This window comes from Eschrichtius robustus, chromosome 6, assembly GCF_028021215.1.
Source record: "Eschrichtius robustus isolate mEscRob2 chromosome 6, mEscRob2.pri, whole genome shotgun sequence".
In the NCBI taxonomy this organism is placed as follows: domain Eukaryota; kingdom Metazoa; phylum Chordata; class Mammalia; order Artiodactyla; family Eschrichtiidae; genus Eschrichtius; species Eschrichtius robustus.
In genome coordinates, this window is record NC_090829.1 from 3,378,448 (window position 1) to 3,405,965 (window position 27,518).

The 27,518-nt window shown below is 39.8% G+C and overlaps 1 protein-coding gene across 15 annotated transcripts in view; it reads left to right on the top strand.

Annotated features, from left to right (window-relative positions):
* Positions 1-27,518, top strand: part of THRB (thyroid hormone receptor beta) — a 387,344-nt gene that overhangs the window by 150,117 nt on the left and 209,709 nt on the right. For all 15 annotated transcript variants that reach the window (XM_068545826.1, XM_068545838.1, XM_068545836.1 and 12 more), the window contains one exon: positions 8,562-8,633. Coding sequence is in view for 2 of the 15 variants with exons in the window: in XM_068545824.1 (XP_068401925.1) it covers positions 8,562-8,633 (72 nt within the window). In the remaining 13 variants the exon portion in view is untranslated. The remainder of the gene's footprint in view (positions 1-8,561; positions 8,634-27,518) is intronic.

The following is a 27,518-nucleotide window of genomic DNA, read 5'->3' on the forward strand; positions in this document are numbered from 1 at the left end:
AATGTAGATACATTCCATTAAAACATACAGTAAAATGCATACATCCGTTGTAGTAAAAATGATGGTTACTTACTAAGGTGGTTCCAGGGACCATTAATGTGTTGCAACTAAGTATATGAGTCATTAGCATACAGCTTGATACATTTTCACAAAATGTAAACACCCATGTAACCACCATTTAGATCATGAAATGGAACAATTGACAGGAAGGAGAAGCTCTCCTCCTTCCCCCTTCAGTCTTTCTCCCAAAAGACTGAACTTTCCTGAGTTCTAAAACAACAGATTAATTTTGCTTTGTTTTGAACTTTGTAAAGGGCTCATGTAGAATGTATTCCTGTGTCTGACTTACTTTGCTCAATATTATGTTTGTGAGACATTCCATCCGTTGTGATTTATATATTTCATTGTGGGCATATATCCGTTGGAGAATAGTTTGTTTTCAGCTTTGGCTATGATGAGAAGTGCAGCTATGGACATTTTTGTACAGGTCTTTTGGTGAACATGTGTACACATTTCTGTTGAGTTTGAGGATGAAATTGCTGGTGTATATTTTTTTTTTTTTCAGCATGAAGAGATATTATAGTGTCTCAGGGCATGATCATACATGTGTGTCCTTGGGCCTGGTGAAAATCTACCTGGAGATTCACCAGTGTTTCAGTAACAAGTACAAGCACACACATGTCCTTTTCAATTCCTTTGTCTTATTTTTATTTTGGAAAATTTGGAAAATATAGGTAAGTATACAGAATAAAATTTAAATCACAATAACCCAGCCACCCAGAGATGACCACTTTTAGCAATTAATTGAGCCCTTTGCCGTTATAGATAACACTATGTGAACATCTTTGTCACTGAGGCTTTGTATATATAGATATATCCATAATCATTTATTTAAGATAAATTCGGGGAAGAAGAAATGCTGAATAAAGAACGTGGGAAAGCTCAGGCTTTGATACACTCACTAATGTTTTACTAGTTGGATGAGTAGGGGTGTGGGGAAGGGCACACAGAAAGCAGATGAATGTCAAAGAAGTCACAGGTAAGAAAGAATATACTAGCACCAGAGGACGAGCAAGAAAGCCTTCAAAGATTCTCTGCTATGATGATTCTATAGTACCTGTTCATTTTTTTTTTCTTTTAGAAAGAGGAAATAGTTTTTTAATTCTTTAAGAAATAGCTTTCTTTCGGTAGGTCCCACTGAATTTGGAGCTATCTAGCCTTTTACTGTTTGTTTTTACAGTTATCTGTGTTGCTCCAATTCCAATTGCTGCTCCTTCGTGAGTAGTGGTTTCCCTGCCGGGCTTTGTTTGCAGATCCCCCGGAGGTGGTTCTCCAGAGGGATGAATGGCATCTTTGTTCAAAGGGGCCAGGAGAGAGAATCATCTAATTCTACCAAAGGCAGGAGACAGTAAACCGATCCTGCGTTTCCATTGCTGTTGGAAAAAGAACAGTAAATGACAGCAAAATTGAATAACGTGATACTTGCACGGTATAAATGACCCAGCGGAAGAGATGTGATGAGAAGGAGAGTGAGGGTTTGATCTCTGCCTTTCAGTTTTCGGTCATTGTCAACCACGAAGTACAAAAATTGGCTCAGCAGAACCTAGTTTCAGCCAGGATACTAGACAGAGAGCCAAGAGATTTTTTTCTCTGCTAAGTTGCCCAGGATTGATGTTTTGTGGATATGTTTACATTGGTGAATAAAGTCAGAGCACTTTATTTTCCTACGGTTGTGCTTTTCAAACTGTGGGCTGGGTCCTATTCGTGGGTAATGAAATCAATTTCACAGGTTATTACTAACTTTTCTTTAATGAAATAGTATATAAAAAAGAACAGAATAGGATAGTGTTGAATGGAATAGAAAATATCCAAGTACATCACATAAGCAAGAATACTATCTTATGGGACTTATATTTTAGTTAGCTATACATACACACATCTAAATATTTGGACATGTGTTATAGATTAAAACAAACTTCTCATTATGGGGTATGGTCAAATAATGACTGCTGGGAATTTTTTGCATTAGAGATTTTTTTTTCTTCTCTTTTTCTGGGAATATTTTTGTATATATACAATTTTCCAAAAGTTGTTTCTTTGGAATTGAACAGATCAAACTTTGGGGTTTGGGGTTGAGGGGAGCAGGAAATATCTTCATGTTAATATAGACAACAGTTACCTTCTTGTTGATCCAAAGTACAAGTAGAAAAAACTTGGCTTATCTGAATCTGTCTTTATTATGGTCCTATATAGAAGGCAACTCGGATAATGACACCTCTTTTCTAATGTCACATGGAAAACACCCAAGGTTAGAAAACTGTCATGGTGGCATTCAAATACCAACCCAAGGGTCAACATATTAATACTCTGAGAAAAGGATGGCTCATGGTAACACGATATACCTACTCGCCGGTGATTGGAGTTAAGACTTTACCAAACAATGAAGTCACTAGTAGCTGATTATGATGACATGTGCTGATTTTAAACATTTACTATGATCATTCGATAATAGAATAAATTTTCATGTATGCAAAAATTTTCCCCCTAATTCAGCTTCATTCAAATCTGTATTTAATTACTTTGAGTTAACATTAAGTGGACTCGCAAACTTGGGTAAGATCTAGCAGGTGGCCCAATTGTACGTAAGTTCCCCATGTGTGGGAAATACGCATATAAGTATGTGTATACAGATCATACGAGTATATAATACCTTATGCTAAGTGATCCACTCATTGGTACTTCATCCTTATGAAACCAAAGAACGGTCAATACAATAAATAAAAACAGTCACTCTAGAAAGCAGTCACTCTAGTGGCTGCCTGAGGAGATATTTCAGAGGGGTTTGGACTCAGCAGTAAGGAAAGATTGCGTTTGATTAGTAATATCTGTGACGACATGGAAAGGGGACAGTGGTGATATACGTGCCATGTGTTTATCTTGGAACTTTTCAATTGAGTGACTCTTTACGGTATCTTGGAAACATAAGTTGCTTCCTCCGTTTCATAGGGGAAAGAAAGTAATAGCAGACGGAGGTGGCCCAGAATTAAACCTTTTATTTATTTTTTTCTGTACCCTTTTTAAAAAATCCAGGTATACTTGATTTGCAATATTATATCAGTTTCAGGTGTACAACACAGTGATTCAATATTTGTATACATTGTACTTCATTTACAGAATTAAAGCTTTTAGTATCTCTTGATCTTGTTTCATTTCTGTTCATATTTATCTAGATTATTTTAGATAGTGTCTTACAAATGTTCGTGTCTGTTTACCCCTTTCCATTCCCATTGCCACGGTTACATTTTTGATCCTCATTAAAATGATTAGTAGAGGAGCTCTCTAGATGGCTGTCCTGCTTCTAGCGTTCACAGTGTTGGATGGGGTCAAGCGTCACAGGCTCCACTGAAAACCATGTGAAAGCTCTGTCCCATCTCTCAGAAAACTCAACACTTGCACAGACTCCTGCCAATGTGTTCAGGAGGGTTGTGAGCTCTGTGAGGTCTACGCTTAATTACAGATCCCTAGTCTGGCTCTCTCCCTCCCATCTACCCCTCACGTTTTTATCAGAGTAATATTTCTAACACACACTTTGGATCATATTACTATCTTCTCAGAACCGATTCATTTCCCGTTGCCTTCAGGGCAGAAAGAAGTCCAATCTGCTTAGATGGGTCTCCAAACTCTTTTTTTTTTTTTACCAAAATATATTTGGCATATTCCATTGTGGAATGTATATAACATGTTACACTGGCACATTTATATATAGTAAGATAATTGCCATCGTAGGGACAGTTAGCACCTCTGTTACATCACATAGTTATCTTTTCTTTTCAGGGGTCCCAACTCTTTCAAGCTCTCACCTTTGTAGCCTCCTTGCCCCCCTCTTCTCCCCTGCACCTTCCTCCCAAATACACACCCTCTAAACCTAACCAGAACACTTGGTCTTTCCCTCCATGGTTCCTGCACTTGGCTCCCATGGGTCCTGCTACCTGAATATCCTTTTCCACCTGTTCAGGCCCTTTCTAACCTTCAAGCCCAGTGTCTGTTCTCACTCTCCGTCATTTCTGCGGACAGAGCTCTCAGCGCCGATGAATGCCTTGTGGTGTCTCGCCCGTCATGGTGAGGTGTGTGCCTGTTTGCCCTCAGATCCCTGGCTTGCCCTTCCCTGGTGTGACTGACCTGACGGAGAGGATAAGAAGGGTAACAAGCCTAGGGAACTGGGGTTTTTTTTTGCTAGACTTTATGCGTTTACTCTCTTTATATTATATAATAACCTACAAGAAAGTAACTGAGAAGGCTGGCTAGCAAAGGCAAATGAAAGATGGAAGGCATATGAGATGCAAATTATTGGAGTTTGAAGTTACAAGTCAAAAAAAAACAAAAAAAAACCCAAAAAACAGGGCTGTCCAGGTTCCTGAGTCTGGGGTCAGCCCTGGAAGGTCCTGAAGGAAGAGGGAAGCCAGGTGTGCCTTTCTCACACTCAGACCAGCTCTCTGATGGCAGATCGTCTCCTCTGGGGCTTCAGCTCCTACTAGGGAGGGCTTCTGAGCTGTCAGCTTCTGCGGGGTGGCCCTGTCCCCTGGGCTCCAGCACCGACACTTCTATGCTTTGTTCCTGTTGTTCAGGGACTTTCTGCAATGACTGAGTTCCTGGAAGCCTCCTGCTTCCCCGTTTGCCTTCACGTCTTTCCTTCTGTGTGATCAGTTCCCTGCATTATAGTCCTTATGTTGAAATCCCTAGACTACTTTATATTTTCCTAGTTGAACCTTGACTGAAACAGCTGGCATTTGGTGGATAGTTAATGAGTCTGATTGCCTAAATTTTAAACTATCTTCTATGGGGACATACGTTTTTTGAGAGAGCCAGGGGTAGGTCCTATATCGGTTATATCTAGTACACAACAACATTTTGTACAGTTACCTGGGAAAGTAACACATTACCTCAAAACTCAATGGTTTGAAACACTTGGCATTCATAAGTTCACGAGTCTGAGCGTTGGCTACTGGCTGGTTCTTTGAGTTCCGTCTGGGCCCACTTGTACATCTGTGGTCAGCTGGGTGGTTCTGTGTATCTTGCCTGGGTGCTGTCCTGTGTGTGGGGCTTGGCTGCTCTAGGCTGATCTAGGATGGCCTTGGCTGAGACGTGAGTCAACAACACCACTCTGTGTTTCTCAGCCATGACAGGCTAGCCCAGGCATGTTCTCATAGCAGTTACAGAGGAGCAAAGCAAACACATAAACATAACAAGAACTTTTTCAAACCTCTAGATGGAACATACCTGCTAACATTCCATTGGCCAAAGCAAGTCACCTGACCAAAGCCAAAATCAAAGGGGGCAGGAATATTGTCTGAACCTCTTTAGGAAGAGGAACTGCAAAGTTACGTGACAAAGAGTAGGGACAGGGAGGGCTGAAGATGTGACCGTGAATGCAATGCAGTCAGTCTATATCAGGCTCCACAGGTTTGATGAGAGAGCCGAGACCAAAGAAGTAGAGAGATAGATGACATTAATGTATCGCCATAATAGTAACCCCTTTTAAATGAAAACTTTGCAATAAAATACACATTGTGTGTTCGCTAGTTTGTTCTGTAGAGTTCATTTGTACATAGTTACAGACTGAAGAGCATAGACCAAGTAAAGAGCCATTTATAACTAACATATTAATAAACCAAGCTAAAGGGACTTTATTTATCCTTTAACCTTCAATTTGCATTAATTGGGAGCAGTCATGGGAAATGGGGCCAACCTTACCTCAGGTCACATGGCTTAACAAAATGAACTGTTTCATGCCCAGAAATAAATGCCTTCCAAATATAAATATGAATCAGTTACAAAACAGAATATTTTGAAAGCACAAAATAACCACACTGTTAATATATTTGTGCCCCAATTAAAAATGTGTAAGGAACACGCATTCTGGGCTAAAGTTGTCCCAGGGAGCGATTCTCATTTTTGCTTTGAATCTTGTGTAAACAAACCGGGCAGCCTCCTTTGAGCCATGAGCAAATCCACGGCTCCCTGTTTTCTAAAGAGAAGAAGAATTAGAAATGGGAATGTTTAAGTTGGAAAGGTCTGGGGCTTGACCTTGCTGCTTTAAATTTCATTTCCTTCATTACTAGGAAATCACTTTGAATTTGTCTTCTTGGAGAACTCTAATTTGGTTTGTTCTTGGTTTGAGAGCCACACCATGAAAGAGATGCTGTCGGTTTGTATTATAGCAAAATTTGGAAGCCACCTCAGTGACACTGTTTTTCGGTTGTCTTCTCTGCTGTTTTAATCTTTAAGCCTGAGCCTGTTCTCAGTAATTCAGAATGAAGCCCATGACATCCGACTGCCTGAGACAGAGTCCCAGCTAGCCTCTTTTTCACTGGCTTTGGGCATAATTTTAAATCTTTCTCTGACTCTCTTTTCCTCATCTGAACAATGGGCTTATACCTACCTCGTCTGATCATTGTGAGGATTAAATTAAGGAAATTAGGTGAGAGAATTAGCATAACCCAACCCACAAAATGTGCTTAAGAAGTGGTATATATTAAACTGCTTATTATTACTAATTATTATGTGAGAATGTTTAGGTTGTTTTCACTGAGTCAGGTTCATGTATATTCTTCAAAGTATAAATCAGAATTATACCTTCAAAAAATAAATTGAGGTTCAATATTGTTTACATACAAGGCACTGTTTGTTTTTAGGTATTAGTGTCAAGGGTAGTGGTGTATATCTATTCACATTTAAAACCACAACAGTTACAAACACAAGCTTCTTTCTGGCTTGTCAATTTAGTCTTTGAGAACGCTTTTAGAATATGCTTCTTTTTTTTTCTTTTTTCTTTTTTTTTATTGAAGTACAGTTGATTTACTATGTTGTGTTAGTTTCTGGTGTACAGCAAAGTGATTCAGTTATATTTTTTCATATTGTTTTCATTATAGATTATTACAAGATATTGAATATAGTTTCCTGTGCTATACATTAGGACCTTGTTGTTTATTTATATATAGTAGTGTGTATCTGTTAATCCCAAACTCTTAATTTATCCCTCCCCCTCCCCACCCTTTCCCCTTTGGTAACGGTAAGTTTGTTTTCTATGTCTGTGAGTCTGTTTTGTAAATATGCTCCTTAAATATCTTGGTCTTCAGCCTTAAATAATATTAGAGCTTCCGATGTTCTCGCAAACAGTACAGTGATACTGACAACTTGGGATTTGAATATTTAGGACAAAGGCAAGTGGAGAGAGACTTTGAAGAAAACAAATACAACCTCAAAGTCTTCCTTAATGTTGTTGGAAAAGGGAGGGAAATTAATAATAAGCAGATCAACTTTTAACAAATATGTTGTACCTTTCAATACACTTGAGTGTCTACTCTGCATGGAACCATAGTAGAGAAGACAGAGCAGGATCTTGAGAAGCTCAGAGTGGAGTTGCAGAGAAGATCTGCACATGCACACATACATATGCGCGCACACACACGTAACCAGCGCCCAGTTTAATGGCATGACAGGTGCTTTCCTGGTGTTAGGTGGAAAGGCAGTGACTGAGCTGAGACTTAGTTCAGTCAGCATGGTCAGCTCACACACATGATGTTGAGAGTCCAAGTGTAGAACGACAGATACACATACGTAGGTTCATATCGTATAGGTGAATGAAAAACACACAAGCACTGTTCATTGTCCTGGATACTCATCTTGTACGTAAATGTTTTTAAAAAATGTACTGGCAAGATACAAATTCATGGTCTGGCCTCGGAGTGGGTTGTCAAGGAGATTATACCTATGCTCTATTTTATTTAAAAAAAAAAAAAAAGAGCAGATGGGACAAAATGTTGGCAATGGTCCATTCTGGGCAGAGGGGACCCAGACATTTGTCCTGCCAACCTGTGCTTTCCTATGATCTCTAAGTTTCCCACAAGAACAACTACAACTGTGGGACCACAGCCATGGAAAAAGCAGCCCCTCACTTGCTGGGCAGACAGACACTTGGAGACGTCGTCTCCTGCAGGACCAGATGCCCTGGTTTCTCCTTCATCTGTTTACACCTGGGGGAAGAGTCCCCAACATCACCACACTTGACACCGTCTAGACAGCTCTGTAGCTTCCTCTTGGCTCCCCCGTCCTGACGTCTCACAGGGGCACAGCCCCGGCTGAGATTTGCTGGGACCTACCCTGGGAACCATCCTCTGACACCCAGCTGGACCCTTTTTAGCACAAAAGTTCTAAATTGTTTGATTCACATTTGTCTTTTAGTCCTCTTCTGAGTCTGGGAATCCAAAACCCCGGAGTCCTGTGCAGAAAAGTAGGTTCTTGGGATCCACAAACATTGTCTCATGCCTATAATGTGTTATTACAATCCTTGTGTTAAAGCCCCTTTCTCTGAAACCAGCTCCCCTTTGGAATGAGATTTTATCTAAGTCTGTTTGCATGTATTCAAAATCAGAGACAGCTCTGAAACCAGACCCCATTTAAACATAGAAAGAAGAGCAGTGGTGAATTAAGCAAATGTTGGGGGAGTTTTTAAAAAAAGCACACACACATCTATTTATCTTCTTGTGTTTCCTTTTTTCCAGATCTGCATTTTCCCTCCCATTGGCCGTCCTGCGTGGGTACCAAGTTCCACACGGGATTTCATGGATTGTCAGGTCAGATGTTGGGCTTGACTTGGCTGTTTGCAGATTCATGATTCTATGATTGCCACTTTTCAGCATCATGGGAATGATCTTCTAGTTTATGGCATTGCTGCTGTTGTTATTTAAGATGGTTTTGAACTCTGTGGGTAATCAGATTCGTGATTTTTTGATTGCCACTTTTCAGCATTATGGGAATGATCTTCTAGTTTATGGCATTGCTGCTGTTGTTATTTAAGATGGTTTTGAACTCTGTAGGTATTCATGAGGAATATACAGCATTCGAGGGGTTAAAAATAAACATAGTGGAGAAGGACGCTTCAAATTCACTTGGGGGAAAAAGGAGTAATAATTGGACAGAGAGAGAAAGGAGCCCATTTTTCATTTGTTATGTGGAAAAATGCTCGATGGAGGACCACAGTCCTTTCCAATCTCTCTTTTCCTTGAGTGCTAAAGAAAGCAAAAGGATCAGCTCACCCTTGGTCAGAGAAAGTCAGGAAGGGCATGTGCACCTGTGCAGTGAAGACCCCCTGCCATTACTGACGAGCCCATACAACTTCCCTCCAGTCCCCAGATGTTTGGAAATATCAGGCAGCCTGTTCAGTTTGGAACACTAGGATGTCATCTGGAACCCAGTTTGTTTACATTATTATAACAACAGTTGCAGTTTGTCTCTGCAGTTAGGGTTGTGTCAGCACTTTCCTTTCTGTGTTTATTATTTTTAGCAGTTTAAAAGCTAACCAGGAAAAATGGCTTTCTGGCGGCGAGGTGACATTCCGGCTGGGCCAGGGTCTGTGGCGTCTATAGATACACTGGCTGGCTGTGGAGTCGGGCCTTTTGAATGCAGCCTTTGTGCTTCCATCGCCAGGGCCTCTGGCCTATTGTCCAGCCGCCTCAGTTGAGGTGGCACTATCTGATTGTAACCGGTACTAATATTACAGTGTTCGGTGCCCAGACCCTCCCCGGGGGCCCCCAGTCTGGCGACCTCTGTCTCCCAGCTCTCTCTCCAGGGGACCAATCCCAGCTCTCATATCAGAAACGCTATTTGTAATTTATAGAAGGTTCCAGGGAAAAGGATCGGTAAGGATCGGCTAGACCTGCAGTTCTCTAACTTTTTTATTTTTATTTTTTACAAAGAACCCTTTACCCAAATGCAATCTTCCAGTGAAACGCAATTTGTAAGACCTGGAAAAGTACAGCTGTTCTGTTTGAAGGAGAGAACCCCAATCTTCAGCTTCCACTTCACCCACCCCCAATCAAGGTGGCTTCTCAGGTCCCCTCCCCCAACCAAGAAACCTACGACTCCTCAGAATACTTGCACAGTTTTCACAGGGCGAGGCCCTCAATTTACAGAGGAGGAAACTAAGACGTGATTTCATAGATGCTTAAAACATGAGACATTAGGCACTAAAAAAGTACACTGCATTCATCCGTTTTTATTTAGTTCTAAAAAAGGCACAGCTAGTCTACCGTAATAGCAATCAAAATAGTGGTCACTTTGGGAAGAGACCAGATTGACTGGGCAGGGACACAGGGAATTTTTCTGGGGTGATGGAAATGTATATCTTCATAGAAGTATGGGTTACATGGCATTTGTCAAAACTCGTCTCCTTTTTGCTATACATAAATTATACCTCTGTTAAAAAAATAAAAAGAAGGAAAATAAAGCAAAAAAAATTTAGCTGTTTTGTGAATGAAAATACTGAGAGCTTCCTGAAATACTGAAAATACTGATGGTCTTTCTTAAAGCTATGTGCACTCTTTATTGAGTGGAATCTACCATCATTATGCAAAGTTGCAGAAGACAAGAGACCACGCTGCTTTTCCAATTATTGAACTTTCGTTGTTCAATAATTACCAAAACCAGAAAAAAAAAATCTCAGAGAATTTCAGACAACAGAACCCCTGAATACCTTCTGGGGTCTTATAGCCAGTAATGCAGCTAACGGATGATGTATGGGATTCCTGGTGGTGGAAATCCCGAGTACAGTACTTGATTCATGCATTACTTTGACATGTACTGTTGGTAATGCTCGGGAAATTGTTCATAATTTTTTAACCTTTGCTCCTTCATCTGAATGCTTTTTCGGGACCTGTGAAATACAAGATGGCTTCTTCTATATCTTATCAGAGTTGAACTTCTGGTGACAGGTTGGAATTCAGGCCTTTAGTGACACCTCTTTCCTTGCAATAAATCATCTGGACCCTTTAAAAATGACTCTTCTCCCCCGGAAATACTTGGAACCAAGCCTACTTGAATTCTTCTATTTGTGTGTTTTAGAAGTCCGGCAGTAACATGGAAGGTCATTATTTGGGTTGAAATGCTGCTAAGGCCCTCAGCCCGGGCAGATAGGACCCAGTGGCCAACTTGGCCTTTAGAGCCTCATGAGGAGAGTGGGCTGAGAAGAACAAGGAGAATATTTTTTGAAAAGGAAGTGATGATAGTGTTGGGGGATAGTAAGAGAGGGCAAGTGAGGGTCACATGAAGCAAGGGCAGAAAGGATTTAAAGATACCGTTGTCCCTCCGTATCTGCGGGGGGGAGTAGTTCCAGGACCCCACATAGACCAAATGCTCAAGGCCCTCAAGTCCATAAAATGGTGTAGTACAGTCGGCCCTCCTTATCCGTGGGTTCTGCGTCCACGGATTCAACCAACCCCGGATTCGGATTGTACCCGAACGTTCCAGCCTCTGAGGCTGTGTGACTTTTCTTCAAGAAGAACAAACTGCTACTTTTGTGATTTCCCAACAAAGGGCCAAGATCTATTTCATTCACAAAATGGATCCACATGACCAAAAATTTAGTTCACTAATGAAGCAATGGCAAAACGGAATCATTTGTAAAAGGAACATTTTTTTTAAACCCACACATACTGCACTCTGCCTGCACAGACACACAAATGTCCTCATCAAATCAAATTTAATTCAGCAAGGTTTATATCCAACCAATTTAGTTTAATGTGCATAAGAGCAGAAGTGAAATTGCACAATGGAAGAGTTTGAACAGAATTTGCTTTTTTGCAATTCAATGCCCATTTGAAAGGAACTGTTTCTTCAAGTCATTCATTGAGTCAACTTATCCAAATGGCAAGTACCAAGAAGAATTGTATGACTTCTCCATTCCAGGGACTTGGAGCAAGTGATTCTCCCGGGGCCAATGTTCTTGAAACGTACGTGTGTATGTATGTGTGTGTGCATTCATCTACAGGTCAAGGAGCATTTGGAAAATGCAATGTGTGTGTAGTCAGATTTCAGTTATTTGTAACAATGAGAGTAAAACATCAATAACTGAAGTCCAATCAATGGATATTTTTTCCCGTTGACTTTTAAAATTTAGCAACCTGGACGTTTTTAACCCCTGAACTGCTTATGAGGTCTGTGAACAAGTGGGAGTATATCCTGATTTGAGTTTTGTCTCCTTCTTTCTCCCTCAACTATTTTTTCTATTGGTGCTATTGGGCTAATAACAACTAAAAAACTGGATGAAAGAAAAATAGCAAACGCCTTAATGTGCATATTATTATTATTCTCAATTTCCAGACAAGGAAACTGAGGGTAAAGGATGAGGAGCAATGCCTGAAGATTTTGCTGTCATAGAGGCAGGGCTGGGCTTGAACTCAGATCTTTCTATCTGTGAGCCGCTGTCTTAAGAAGAGAAGCAATGGATTGAAACTAATCATCATATTACACTGGCTGGAGCAGAAAAATACCTAAATTTGTGGAGAGAATAAACTACTATTTTGGGCCTGCCCATAGCAGAAAATCTTAATAACAGTGACAAACACACAAAATTTTATTTTTCTCTCCAGGGCAATTGGGGGTGGTTCTCTTATCATCAGGGACTCAGGTACGTTCTATCTTTCTGTATTTCTATTCTTAAGCGTATGACTTTATCTTCAAGGTTCCTTCCTAGGTCAAGATGACTGCTGGAGCTCCAGCCCTCACACATAAATTCTAGGCAGCAGGAAAGATGGGAAGAAGGGGGCAAAGGCACCCATTTCCAGCTGGTTTTCCTCTCTAGGAGGGCTTCCCTGAATTCCCACCTCATGGCTTCTGCCTACAATCTCACGTACCGACTCCTGGTTGCAAAAGAGTCTAGAAAATGTAGCTGGGTACTTTGCATCCAGAGGTGAAGTGAGATTTGGTTGTAAAGGAATAGAATGGAGGCACCTAGCAGATTGGTCACAATCAGACAGCTATTAAAGGCTTTTCAATTTTGGAGAGGCATGATCAGGATGGTGCTTTAGAGGAACTGATCTTGTAGCCAACTGGTTGATGGATAACAGGGGAAAAATGAAGAACTCCAATTTGTGGTGATGAGTTTTGTATTACTGAGGTGGCACTGGGGACAAGAGAGATCAATGTGATCCAATTTGTGAAGAATGCGTTGACCAAGGAGAATGTATTCATTAATTAGCTGTGCAATTCAAAACTAGGTTTCAACAAACACACACACACACATACGTTTGTGAGGTGTGTGTATGTGTATAAAAATACATAGTATATACATGTTCATATACACGTATGTATATGTGTGTGTATGAATGTGTATGTATATATGTGAGTAAATATATATACATACACATATATATATGAATGGAAACCAGGGAAAGACATTTAGGCTGAACTTCTAGGAAACAGGATCCAGATAAACAAAACAGTCTCGTGTTGTTTTTATATGCAGAAAATTGGCTGGAAATTTAATGATGCGGTCTATTGGCAATAGATAAATAATGCATAAACAAATATATGCAGGCATACACACAACACAAACAACATAAAAGTTTTCTAGGGCTCCATACCACCAACTGCAATAATTTTTAAATTTTGGCATCCCTAAACAAAGAAAAGGGAAAAATTAAAAGGAGCTAAATTATAAACTTCTAAAGGAATAAGAGGTGAAGGCATTGTAAACATAACTAAGAAGTTATCCTAAGAAGCCAAGCTAGAGGGAGTAGGAAAGTCAGGGTGGAAAAAAAAAAACAGTTTTTCTTTCCCTCTTCTCTCTCTCCTTCTCCCTTCCTTTCTTTCTTCCTCCCTCCCTTCCTCCCTTCCTTCCTCCCTCCCTCCCTCTCTCTCTCTCTCCTTTCTTCCTTCCTTCCTTTCTCCCTTCCTTCTTTTCTTTCTTCCTTTCTCCCTTCCTTCCTTTCCTCCCTTCCTTCCTTCCTTCCTCCTTTCTGTCCTTCCTTCCTCCCCTTCCTTTCCTTCCTTCCTGCCTGCCTCCCTTCCTTCCTTCTTCCTTCCTTTCCTTCCTTCTTTTCTTTCTTCCTTACTTCCTTTCCTCCCTTCCTTCTTTCCTTCCCTCCTTCCTTCCTTCCCTCTCTCTCTCTCTCATTCTCTTTCTTTCTTTCCTTCTCTCACTCTCTCTTGCTCTCTCTTTTCTTCTTCTTTAACTTTAGGAGGGGTAGAATCATGCATTTGGTAACCATACATTCATAGACTTTTCATGATGAGCTCCCAAATGTGAAAGAAGTTCAGCTCCAAGCCATCACCACATCGCTTATGTTCAGCCAATGAGCAGCAGGTAACATCTTGCCATTTTGTGGATGACAAAATCAAAGCCAGTCTGTGGTGCTGGTAGAATGCAGCCAGGCCCCCGGCGTGGCTGTTTTGGAACTCCTCACATCCGTGGTGCACGGTACCGCCACATATACAAACACATCTTGCGTATGTAACCCACAGGGCTGGGAAAAAATGACCGAGTTTGTCAGTACAACTTTCTTGGTACTGTGTGTTTGACATCTTTGGCTGCAAGGCAAAATGAGTTTTCATTTTAGCTTTTAAATCAGCTGAATAAGCAGAACTTGATTTTCTGATTTAACCCTCCCTGATGGCATTGTGCAAAGCTAGCCCGAGTCCTGTTTTTCCCACCGCACATTGGAGAGGGGTGGGTCAGCGGGGCCCCGGCTGTCTGCTCTTCCCTGTGTCTTCTCAGGAAGCCTGTCGAGGCAAGTGTTGTAATTTCTGCTGTAACGTCCTGGACAGAGTCTCACATTAAAAAGTAAATGCCTATACACTTAACGTAGTAAAAGAACAAAAACATGCATGGGAAAAACACGCCAACTGTAAAATAGTGGCTAACTTGGCAGAGAGAGGGGAGGGAGAAGAGAGAGAGATGGACAAAGGTCATGGTGTTTTCTTAGGTTTTATTTCTTATAAAGAGACAGATGAAACCAATAGAGCAAATCAGAGTGGTGGGCCATGTGTATCCGTAGTATTGTTTTATACTCCCTTTTAAAAAAATTTTTATTTTATATTGGAGTATAGTTGATTAACAATGTTATGTTAGTTTCAGGTGTACAGCAAAGTGATTCAGTTATACATATACATGTATCTATTCTTTTTCAAATTCTTTTCCCCTTTAGGTTATTACAGAATATTGGTTAGAGGTTCCTGTGCCATACAGTAGGTCCTTGCTGGCTATCTGTTTTAAATATGGTACTGTGTATACGCCAATCCTATACTCCTAATTTATCCCTCCTTCCCACCTTTCCCCTTTGGTAACCATAAGTTTGTTTTCTATGTCTGTGAGTCTGTGTCTGTTTCGTAGATAAGTTCATTTGTATCATTCTTTAGATTTCACATAAAAGTGCTGTCATATGATATTTGTCTTTCTCTGTCTGACTTACTTCACTCAGTATGATCATCTCTAGGTCCATCCATGTTGCTGCAAATGGCGTTATTTCATACTTCTTAATGGCTGAGTAATATTCCATTTTATATATATATGTATATATATGTGTGTAATATTCCATTGTACATATGTGCGAACGTGTGCACTATTTCATAATTTTAAAAACTTTTTCTTTTCTTTTTTTTTTTAGGCTATAGACATTAACATTTTATTTATTTATTTTTAACATCTTTATTGGAGTATAATTGCTTTACAATGGTATGTTAGTTTCTGCTTTATAACAAAGTGAATCAGCTATACATATACATATATCCCCATATCTCCTCCTTCTTGCGTCTCCCTCCCACCCTCCCTATCCCACCCCTCTAGGTGGTCACAAAGCACTGAGCTGATCTCCCTGTGATATGCGGCTGCTTCCCACTACCTATCTATTTTACATGGTAGTGTATATATGTCCATGCCACTCTCTCACTTCGTCCCAGCTTCCCCTTCCCCTTCCCCATGTCCTCAAGTCCATTCTCTACATCTGCGTCTTTATTCCTGTCCTGCCCCTAGGTTCTTCAGAACCTGTTTTAATTTTTTTAGATTCCATATATATGTGTTAGCATACGGTGTTTGTTTTTCTCTTTCTGACTTACTTCACTCTGTATGACAGACTCTAGATCCATCCACCTCACTGCAAATAACTCAATTTCATTTCTTTTTATGACTCAGTAATATTCCATTGTATATACTTGCCACATCTTCTTTATCCATTCATCTGTCAGTGGACACTTAGGTTGCTTCCATGTCCTGGCTATTGTAAATAGAGCTGCAGTGAACACTGTGGTACATGACCCTTTTTGAATTATGGTTTTCTCAGCGTATATGCCCAGTAGTGGGATTGCTGGGAAGTATGGTAGTTCTATTTTTAGTTTTTTAAGGAACCTCCATACTCTTCTCCATAGTGGCTGTATCAATTTACATTCCCACCAACAGTGCAAGAGGGTTCCCTTTTCTCCACACCCTCTCCAGCATTTATTGTTTGTAGATTTTTTGATGATGGCCATTCTGACTGGTGTGAGATGATATCTCATTGTAGTTTTGATTTGCATTTCTCTAATGATTAATGATGTTGAGCATCCTTTCATGTGTTTGTTGGCAATCTGTATATCTTCTTTGGAGAAATGTCTATTTAGGTCTTCTGCCCATTTTTGGATTGGGTTGTTTGTTTTTCTGATATTGAGCTGCATGAGCTGCTTGTAAATCTTGGAGATTAATCCTTTGTCAGTTGCTTCATTTGCAAAGATTTTCTCCCATTCTGAGGGGTGTCTTTTGGTCTTGTTTATGGTTTCCTTTGCTGTGCAAAAGCTTTTAAGTTTCATTAGGTCCCATTTGTTTATTTGTGTTTTTATTTCCATTTCTCTAGGAGGTGGGTCAAAAAGGATCTTGCTGTGATTTATGTCATAGAGTGTTCTGCCTATGTTTTCCTCTAAGAGTTTGATAGTCTCTGGCCTTACACTTAGGTCTTTAATCCATTTTGAGTTTATTTTTGTGTATGGTGTTAGGGAGTGTTCTAATTTCATACTTTTACATGTACCTGTCCAGTTTTCCCAGCACCACTTATTGAAGAGGCTGTCTTTTCTCCACTGTATATTCTTGCCTCCTTTATCAAAGATAAGGTGCGTGGGTTTATCTCTGGGCTTTCTATCCTGTTCCATTGATCTATATTTCTGTTTTTGTGCCAATACCATACTGTCTTGATTACTGTAGCTCTGTAGTATAGTCTGAAGTCAGGGAGTCTGATTCCTCCAGCTCCGTTTTTCTTTATCAAGATTAGCTTTGGCTGTTCGGGATCTTTTGCGTTTCCATACAAATTGTGAAATTTTTTGTTCTAGTTCTGTGAAAAATGCCAGTGGTAGTTTGATAGGGATTGCATTGAATCTGTAGATTGCTTTGGGTAGTAGAGTCATTTTCACAATGTTGATTCTTCCAATCCAAGAACATGGTATATCTCTCCATCTGTTTGTATTATCTTTAATTTCTTTCATCAGTGTCTTATAACTTTCTACATACAGGTCTTTTGTCTCCTTAGGTAGGTTTATTCCTAGATATTTTATTCTTTTTGTTGCAGTGGTAAATGGGAGTGTTTTCTTAATTTCACTTTCAGATTTTTCATCATTAGTGTATAGGAATGCTAGAGATTTCTGTGCATTAATTTTGTATCCTGCTACTTTACCAAATTCATTGATTAGCGCTACTAGTTTTCTGGTAGCATCTTCAGGATTCTCTGTGTATAGTATCATGTCATCTGCAAACAGTGACAGCTTTCTTCTTTTCCAATTTGGATGCCTTTTATTTCTTTTTCTTCTCTGATTGCTGTGGCTAAAACTTCCAAAACTATGTTGAATAATAGTGGTGAGAGTGGGCAGCCTTGTCTTGTTCCTGATCTTAGTGGAAATGGTTTCAGTTTTTCACCATTGAGGACGATGTTTGCTCTGGGTTTGTCATATATGGCCTTTATTATGTTGAGGAAAGTTCCCTCTATGCCTACTTTCTGCAAGGTTTTTATCATAAATGGGTGTTGACTTTTGTCGAAAGCTTTCTCTGCATCGATTGAGATGATATATGGTTTTTCTCCTTCAATTTGTTAATATGGTGTATCAAATTGATAGATTTGCATATATTGAAGAATCCTTACATTCCTGGGATAAACCCCACTTGATCATGGTGTATGATCCTTTTAATGTGCCATTGGAGTCTGTTTGCTAGTATTTTGTTGAGGATTTTTGCATCTATGTTCATCAGTGATATGGGCCTGTAGTCTTCTTTCTTTGTGACATCTTTGTCTGGTTTTGGTATCAGGGTGATGGTGGCCTCGTAGAATGGGTTTGGGAGTGTTCCTCCCTCTGCTATATTTTGGAAGAGTTTGAGAAGGATAGGTGTTAGCTCTTCTCTAAATGTTTGATAGAATTCGCCTGTGAAGCCATCTGGTCCTGGGCTTTTGTGTGTTGGAAGATTTTTAATCACAGTCTCAATTTCAGTGCTTGTGATTGGTCTGTTTATATTTTCTATTTCTTCCTGGTTCAGTCTTGGAAGGTTGTGCTTTTCTAAGAATTTGTCCATTTCTTCCAGGTTGTCCATTTTATTGGCATATAGTTGCTTGTAGTAATCTCTCATGATCCTTTGTATTTCTGCAGTGTCAGTTGTTACTTCTCCTTTTTCATTTCTAATTCTGTTGATTCGAGTCTTCGCCCTGTTTTTTCTTGATGAGTCTGGCTAATGATTTACCAATTTTGTTTATCTTCTCAAAGAACCAGCTTTTAGTTTTATTGATCTTTGCTATCGTTTCCTTCATTTCCTTTCCATTTATTTCTGATCTGATCTTTATGATTTCTTTCCTTCTGCTAACTTTGGGGTTTTTTTGTTCTTCTTTCACTAATTGCTTTAGGTGTAAGGTTAGGTTGTTTATTTGTGATGTTTCTTGTTTCTTGAGGTAAAATTGTATTGCTATAGACTTCCCTCTTAGAACTGCTTTTGCTGCATCCCATAGGTTTGGGTCGTTGTGTTTTCATTGTCATTTGTTCTTAGGTATTTTTTGCTTTCCTCTTTGATTTCTGCAGTGATCTCTTGGTTATTTAGTAGTGTATTGCTTAGCCTCCATGTGTTTGTGATTTTTACAGATTTTTTCCTGTAATTGATATCTAGTCTGATAGCATTGTGGTCGGAAAAGATACTTGATACAATTTCAATTTTTAAAATTTACCAAGGCTTGGTTTGTGACCCAAGATATGATCTATCCTGGAGAATGTTCCATGAGCACTTGAGAAGAAAGTGTATTCTGTTGTTTTTTGGTGGAATGTCCTATAAATATCAATTAAGTCCATCTTGTTTAATGTATCATTTAAAGCTTGTGTTTCCTTATGTATTTTCATTTTGGATGATCTGTCCATTGGTGAAAGTGGAGTGTGAAAGTCCCCTACTATGCTTGTGTTGCTGTCGATTTCCCCTTTTATGGCTGTTAGCATTTGCCTTATGTATTGAGGTGCTTCTATGTTGGGTGCATAACTATTTACAATTGTTATATCTTCTTCTTGGATTGATCCCTCGATCATTATGTAGTGTCCTTCTTTGTCTCTTGTAATAGTCTTTATTTTAAAGTCTATTTTGTCTGATATGAGAATTGCTACTCCAACTTTCTTTTGATTTCCATTTGCATGGAATATCTTTTTCCATTCCCTGACTTTCAATCTGTATGTGTCCCTAGGTCTGACGTGGGTCTCTTGTAGACAGCATATATACGGGTCTTGTTTTTGTATCCATTCAGCCAGTCTATGCCTTCTGGCTGGAGCATTTAATCCATTTACATTTAAGGTAATTATCTATATGTATGTTCCTATTACCATTTTCTTAACTGTTTTGGGTTTGTTATTGTAGGTCTTTTCCTTCTCTTGTGTTTCCTGCATAGAGAAGTTCTTTAGCATTTGCTGTAAAGCTGGTTTGGTGGTGCTGAATTCTCTTAGCTTTTGCTTGTCTGTAAAGTTTTTAATTTCTCTGTCAAATCTGAATGAGATCCTTGTTGGGTAGAGTAGTCTTGGTTGTACGTTTTTCCTTTTCATCACTTTAAATATGTCCTGCCACTTCCTTCTGGCTTGCAGAGTTTCTGCTGAAAGATCAGCTGTTAACCCTATGGGGATTCCCTTATGTGTTACTTGTTGTTTTTCCCTTGCTGCTTTTAATAGTTTTTCTTTGTATTTAATTTTTCATAGTTTGATTAATATGTGTCTTGGCATGTTTCTCCTTGGATTTATCCTGTATGGGACTCTCTGCTCTTCCTGGACTTGATTGACTATTCCCTTTTCCATATTAGGGAAGTTCTCAACTATAATCTCTTCAAATATTTTCTCACTCCCTTTCTTTTTCTCTTCTTCTTCTGGGACCCCAATAATTCGAATGTTGGTGTGTTTAATGTTGTCCCAGAGGTCTCTGAGACTGTCCTCAACTCTTTTCATTCTTTTTTCTTTATTCTGCTCTGTGGTAGTTATTTCCACTATTTTATCTTCCAGGTCACTTATCCGTTTTCTGCCTCAGTTATTCTGCTATTGATTCCTTCTAGAGAATTTTTAATTTCATTTATTGTGTTGTTCATCATTGTTTGTTTGTTCTTTAGTTCTTCTAGGTCCTTGTTAAACGATTCTTGTATTTTCTCCATTCTATTTCCAAGATTTTGGATCATCTTTACTATCATTACGCTGAATTCTTTTTCAGGTAGACTGCCTATTTCCTCTTCATTTGTTTGGTCTGGTGGGTTTTTACCTTGCTCCTTCATCTTCTGTGTGTTTCTCTGTCTTTTCATTTTGCTTAACTTACTGTGTTTGGGGTCTCCTTTTCACAGGCTCCATGTTTGTAATTCCCATTGTTTTTGGTGTCTGCCCCCAGTGACTGAGGTTGGTTCAGTAGGTTGTGTAGGCTTCCTGATGGAGGGGACTGGTGCCTGTGTTCTGGTAGATGAGGCTGGATCTTGTATTTCTGGTGGGTAGGACCACATCCGGTGGTGTGTTTTGGGGTGTCTGTGACCTTATTATGATTTTAGGCAGCCTCTCTGTTAATGGGTGGGGTTGTATTCCTGTCTTGCTCGTTGTTTGTCATGGGGCGTCCAGCACTGGAGCTTGCTGGTCGTTGAGTGGAGCTGGGTCTTGGTGTTGAGATGGAGATCTCTGGGAGAGCTTTTGCCGTTTGATATTACCTGGAGTCAGGAGGCCTCTGGTGGACCAATGTCCTGAACTCGGCTCTCCCACCTCAGAGGCTCAGGCCTGACACCCGGCTGGAGCACCAAGACCCTGTCATCCACACGGCTCAGAAGAAAAGGGAGACAAAAAAGAAAGAAAGAAGGAATAAAATAAAATAATTAAAATAAAAAATAATTATTAAAAATAAAAAAATTAAAAAGTAACAAAAAAAGAAAGAAAGAAGAGAGCAACCAAATCAAAAAACAAATCCACCAATGATAACAAGCACTAAAAATTATACCAAAAAAAAAAAAAACCAGACAGACAGAACCCTAGGACAAATGGTAAAAGCAAAGCTATGCAGACAAAATCACACAAAGAAGCATACACATACACACTCACAAAAAGAGAAAAAGGAAAAAAATATATATTTTTTTTTTAAAAAAGAAAGAGAGCAACCAAATCAATAAACAAATCTACCAATGATAATAAACTCTGAATACTAAACTAAGATAAACATAAAACCAGAAACAAATTAGATGCAGAAAGCAAACCCCAAGTCTACAGTTGCTCCCATAGTCCACCGCCTCAATTTTGGGTTGATTCATTGTCTATTCAGATATTCCAGAGATGCAGGGTACATCAAGTTGATTGTGGAGATTTAATCTGCTGCTCCTGAGGCTGCTGGGAGAAATTTCCCTTTCTCTTCTTTGTTAGCACAGCTCCGGGGGTTCAGCCTCATTTTCTGTTAATTTCTGAGGTTAAGAGACAGAGAGTCTGGTATATCCCATTTACCAACCAAAAGAGACCTTTAGTTTTCTAGTTTAAGCTTGGCCTCAGTTCATTTGTATCTTGGATCTGTGGGCTACTAATTATGGCCATTTTACTAAATGGTATGGTTCATATTTTTATTTAATATGTTGTTAATGAAAAGCAACTGCTTTCTTCATTAAAATTCAAAGAGAGTAGGAGTTGAGGGTAAAAAATTAGCCCATATGCAGTCTTCCATATGCATATCATGTTTCATAATAAAAAGGAGTTAGAATGGAAGAATTAACTGTAAGAAGATGGGAAGATGATATCTAGTAACAACTAGCAACAGAATTCCTCTAAGGAAGGAACTGTATTTACTTGGGAAAATACCTTGACCAATGTGCTTGGAGATAGAAAAATAAATCTCCAAGGGATCTGGATGAGAGTGGAACTGTTTTGCTAGAAGCAAGAGGAGGTTTGGTCCATTGCTCCAGAGAGAGAAGGGAGATGGAGATGGAGACAGAGATGGAGACGGATATGGAGATGGAGGTGGAGATGGAGGTAAAGGTGGGGGTAGAGGTGGTGGGGTGAATGAATGAATGACCAATAGTGGACAAAGGGCCAGAGAGATGACAGAAGCTGCAAGGTAGTGAAGTGACTCCTTCTCTATGACCCCTCAGATCCTCCGTAAAGAAACTGAAATGTTTGGTGGCGATAGATCTGTTACAGAAAGAACCTACTTTTGACTCAGGTCATGGGGTGAAGCTGAGGCAGTTCAGGTGCCCACAGAGGTCTGACGTGGCTGGGGGGATTGTAGAAATCTTGCAGAACGGGGGTTCAGACCAAGGTGGAAGGTGGCGGAGGTAGGTCTTTTATCTACAGATGTTGCATATTATGGTGGTTTAGAGTAGTGCATCTCAAGTTTTAATGATCATACTGTCAACTGGGAATCTTGTTAAAAACAGTGACTCTGAATCAAGACATCTGGGGTAGGGTCTGGGATTCTGTATTCCTAACAAAGCTCCTGGGGGAAGCCCATGATGCTGGTCAACAGACCACACTTGGAGTAGCAAAGTGGCTCCAGGACCAGATTTCCCAGGTTCAAATCTAGTTTTGCCACGTATTTACTGTGTGACTGAGAGGAAATTATTTCACTTGCTTTTGCCCGTTTTCTCAACCATGACATGGAGACAATACCTCGTAGGGTTGCTATGAAGATTAAATGAGTTAATGTATGTAAAATGCCTAGAACAGTGAGTACCTGACAGATAAAGGAGCTATATTAGGGTTAGCTTCAGCTGCAATTATTGTTGTTGTTATTGTTATTATTACTGTTATTACTTACTTGGAAGTGAAACCTATCCTACAACGAGCTGAGAATTTTTTAAGACTCAAGTCTGTTGCAGCAGCACAAGCTTGGACTTTAATATGAGACAAAGGTGGGTTCAAATCCCATCTCCATGACCTGGATCATTCACTCCCTTCTGCCCTTGCAGTGAATTCGTTTAAATTCCAAAACTTGCTGAAAAGTTACCTAGGCATGCATGCTAATTTTTTTCCCTAAAACTTGAGACTACGTAAGAGTGCATTTCGTTGGGACTTGGAGGCCAACATTACCATCCAGGGAATGCCTCTCTTCGGCATTGCATTTTATAGATATCTCTATTATCGATGTATTATGTTGTAAATACCTGGTTAGGTGCCCATTCCCCCTCCCCATTCAGTTGAGCCTGGCTGGGGCAGAGGCTGGAAATAATCTTCTCACCCCTCCACCCCCTACCCCGCCAGAACCTGGCATGGAGTTTGGCACATGGCATGTGCGGACACTAAATTAATATGGCGAAAAATCATCTGCCTGTAGTCAAGAGAGGCAGAAAAATCATACATTAAAAAAAATCATATATTCATTTCATTTTGACTTTCACTTAGTCTACTTCATCATTTTTTTAGAGTTTACCTACACCAAGGAATTTATTATCAGCATCAAATACATGGCGGTACACATACTTACTTGGATTGATAAACAATGTATGTTTATCAATGGAAGGATGGAAGGATCCATAAATGTTTGTGTTTGCTGTGAATATAAACTATTTTTTTCATACGTATCAGATATGGAATGAAAGAGATATCTTCCACTTTAAGCAAACCTTACACGGGAGCGTTTGTATTTACAGAATAGATAAATTGAAGAGCAAATATTTATTTAGCAAAATTCTTCTTTGCATAAGGATTCAAGATAGCTATTTTATGTGACTAGGCACTGAATAAACTTAGATGTGTTTCGCACCCAACATTATCAGCCATCCAGCTGGGGTGTCAAAGGTGCTCATTCGTAGAGATATTCTGGGAACAAAGAAGCTAAATATATATTTGACAGAACTGCTAGATAGTAACTTGATCCACTACAAGATTCTAAAGTGGTTTGGTGATAGGCTCTCAGATTTAATTTCTAAATCCTCCTACTTAGGCAATTTCTACAACTGGTACTATGACTTCTGGGGTATTCTAGCAGAGGTTCTCAAGAGAATCCAACCTTACTTATGTTCAGCTGTTGGTTTCTGGTCACCCAGATTATAGAATACTGGAGATGGAAGATTTCCTGGAGATGGAAGATTTCTTAGAGATGGACTCTTTTGCTTCTCAAAGTGTGGTTATGGTCAGTCCCACTGACACCACCCACGAGCTTGTTGGAAATGCAGAATCGCAGGGCTCTCTCTAGACCTAGTAAATCAGAACCTGCACTTTGACAGACTCCCCAGGAGATTCTTATACACAGTGAAATGGGAGAAGGCTGAGTCCATCCTCAATGCCCTCGCACCCCACACGGCTAGCTGCGTTGAACGATTGTTGTTGTTTTCCCCGCCCTAAGAACATTCGGAAACAAAACAGAGTCATTAACAGCTCCTGTCTTGGCTAGGGGAGCAGTTGCCGTTTTAAAGGTCAGAAATGCTATTCCCAGGACACAAAGAAAGAACAGGATCCAAAAATATATGTTTAGGAATTTCAGTTGCCTGGGGCCCGAGTTTGTTAGAATAAGTCAGCTTGTTAAGGAAAACCTGGTGGTCACTTCATCTGTGGGCCACCCAACACTCATCAAAATCAATGGATTTCATTTTATGGAAATTTTGGACACCAATAGCACTGCTTTTAAAAGATTTGGGGGGAGTAAGAAGTGGCATGAATGGGCATGAATGTAGTGCTCACGAGGAAAATACACTAACAGCTAAATTCACTCATGAGTTCCACATCCATACTTGAGAGTGATGCATTAAATAGCACACAGACAGTGCTTGCATTGCAAAATGCGGCAGAATATTAGGAAGAGGAAATGGAGCTAATGGCTTTGATCTTTTCTGCAGCAGGTTCTTTGCAGGACTCTGTAATAAAATGAACATGAGAATATACCCACATTTTGTTCAGCCCAAGAAGGGTCAAGCTCCTATAATAAGAAGTGTCTTTCAGTAGAATGTTCTAGATGAATCAAATCCTTGATAACAATGATGGAAAAGAAAAAATTAACAATAATATTCCTTTGCTCCTGGACAACATGGGTTTGGCCCAAAAGTTCGTTCAGGTTTTTCCTGAAGATGTTACAGAAAACCCGAATGAATTTTTTGGCCAGCCCAATACTCTAAAGCAATTAGCTTTCAGTTCAAAAGGAAAATCTGAGGAGAGATTCTGATGTCCCCAAGATCTGAAGACCCAAAGAGGAGAGCTGCCTTCTGGAAGCTCCAGGCAAAAAAAAAGGAGCTTCAAGAGTTGCTCTAAAAGAGTTTACACATTTAATTACCCCTAGGAAGGGTCACAAGACAGAGGTGGGAGCTGGACCTGGCCCAAAGCAAATACAATAAGCTCTTTGTGATTTGGTGCATGTAGATTAGATTAACAAAAAATGATACTTAACCCATTTACCTACTTTTCCCATGAACTTTTTCAAATCCTTTGTTTGAACCTATGGAAACGATGGTTTTCATTTGAAAAGATAAAAGGGTTTAAGCTTCTAATACTGGTTTATTATCCTGGCTAACTGATTAAGGGGACCAAGTGAAATACATACTTATACCATTGTTTCTATCTAAATCAGTATTTTACAAAAGCTCATTTTTTTCTCCAAATTCACCTCTAGTTTTTTACTGCATAAATGCTTTAAAATATATTCATAGTTGTAATTTCTCGTGAACTTCTGAGATCTATTTTGTTTTTCCCGCCCTTATGCTGTAACCCAGTGCTGTCCACTAAAAATAGAAAGTGAGCCACAAATGCAAGCACATGTGTAACTTGAAGTTTTCTAGTAACCACATTAAAAAAGAAAAACAAGTGAAATTTATTCTAATATTATGTTTCACATAACTCAATATCCAAAATATCATTCTCACAAATAACCAATATAAAAATCATTGAGATATTTTACATTCTCTTTTCCATGCTAAGTCTTTGAAATGCTTGTGCATTGCACACTTACAGTACATCTCACTTCAGACTAGCCACATGTCAAGTGCTCAGAAGCCACACATGGCTAGTGGCTTAGGAGAACCTGAAGAAAACTAAGGACTTCCTCCCAGAAAAATTCTCACCAGTACACATTCCCCATAAACTTTCAAGGGATTCATGAACTCCTTGAAACTACCTTGGACTTCCTGTCATAAAGTAATCCCAAACTGCCATAATCCCATCACTAATCTCACAATTTTTCTTAATGTTGACCATTGGGGGGGTTATACAAATTATTTAAAGAGAACATTTTAAATCATTTCTGTAGATGAAAAATGTGTCATTTGCCAAAAGATAACTGTAACAAAAATATTTAACTATTTTTATTATTTTTGCAATTGAAGTACAGTTGATTTACAATGTTTCAGGTGTACAGCAAAGTGATTCTGTTTCATATATATGTATGTATGTATGTATGTGTGTGTGTGTGTATATATATATTCTTTTTCGGATTCTTTTCCATTAGAGGTTATTACAAGATATTGAATATACTTCCCTGTGCTTTACAGCAGGTCCTCGTTGGTTACCTATTTTATATATAGTCGTGTGTGTCTGTTAACCCCAAACTCCTAATTTATCCCTCCCCCAACGTTTCCCCTTTGGTAACCAGAAGTTTGTTTTCTATGTCTGTGAGTCTACTTCTGTTTTGTAAATAAGTTCATTTGCATCATTGAAAAATATTTAACTATTAATTTGTTTTCATGGTTCATCCACGGACCTACCTCCTAAATTCATCTCTCCTATCACGCACGCCACTTAGGGCTGGGGGAACAGATGAAGAACTTGCTCTAAGCCTTGTCTGATGTGGCGCAGGAGTGGAACAGAGTCTCTGGAGACCCAGTGCTAGGTCACTATAGCAACAGAACTGGTTGAGCTCTCAGGTCTGTACAGCGGGATGGGGATCGGAGGCATAGAGCTGCTCAGGCTTATTCACTGTGGCGTGGTTCATGGACAATAGAATGGTGGAGATAGTTTTCCTTCTACTGATGAATTTTGCTGCCCTGACTCTATTTGCCAGGAGATAGATCTTAAGCTCTGCCCTCTTGGGAGAAATGGGGCTGGGGAGGTGAGGGCAGGAGAGCTGGGGTGTTGACTCAAATGAGGTCTGCTCTAGGCTTAAAGACATGCGCCTTTGCTCTCGCCATCTTTGCTGGCTTCCTCCAGCCCCAGGCCACTGGGTGAGGCCCCGTGGACAGAGGGGAAAGGCGGCCAATAAGTGGTCAGTTGACCTTCCTGCAGCATTGACCTCAACTCCAGGCTGCAAATTCAAATGCCAGCAAAAGCGGGGCAGGTGGGGGCTTCCCTGGTGGCGC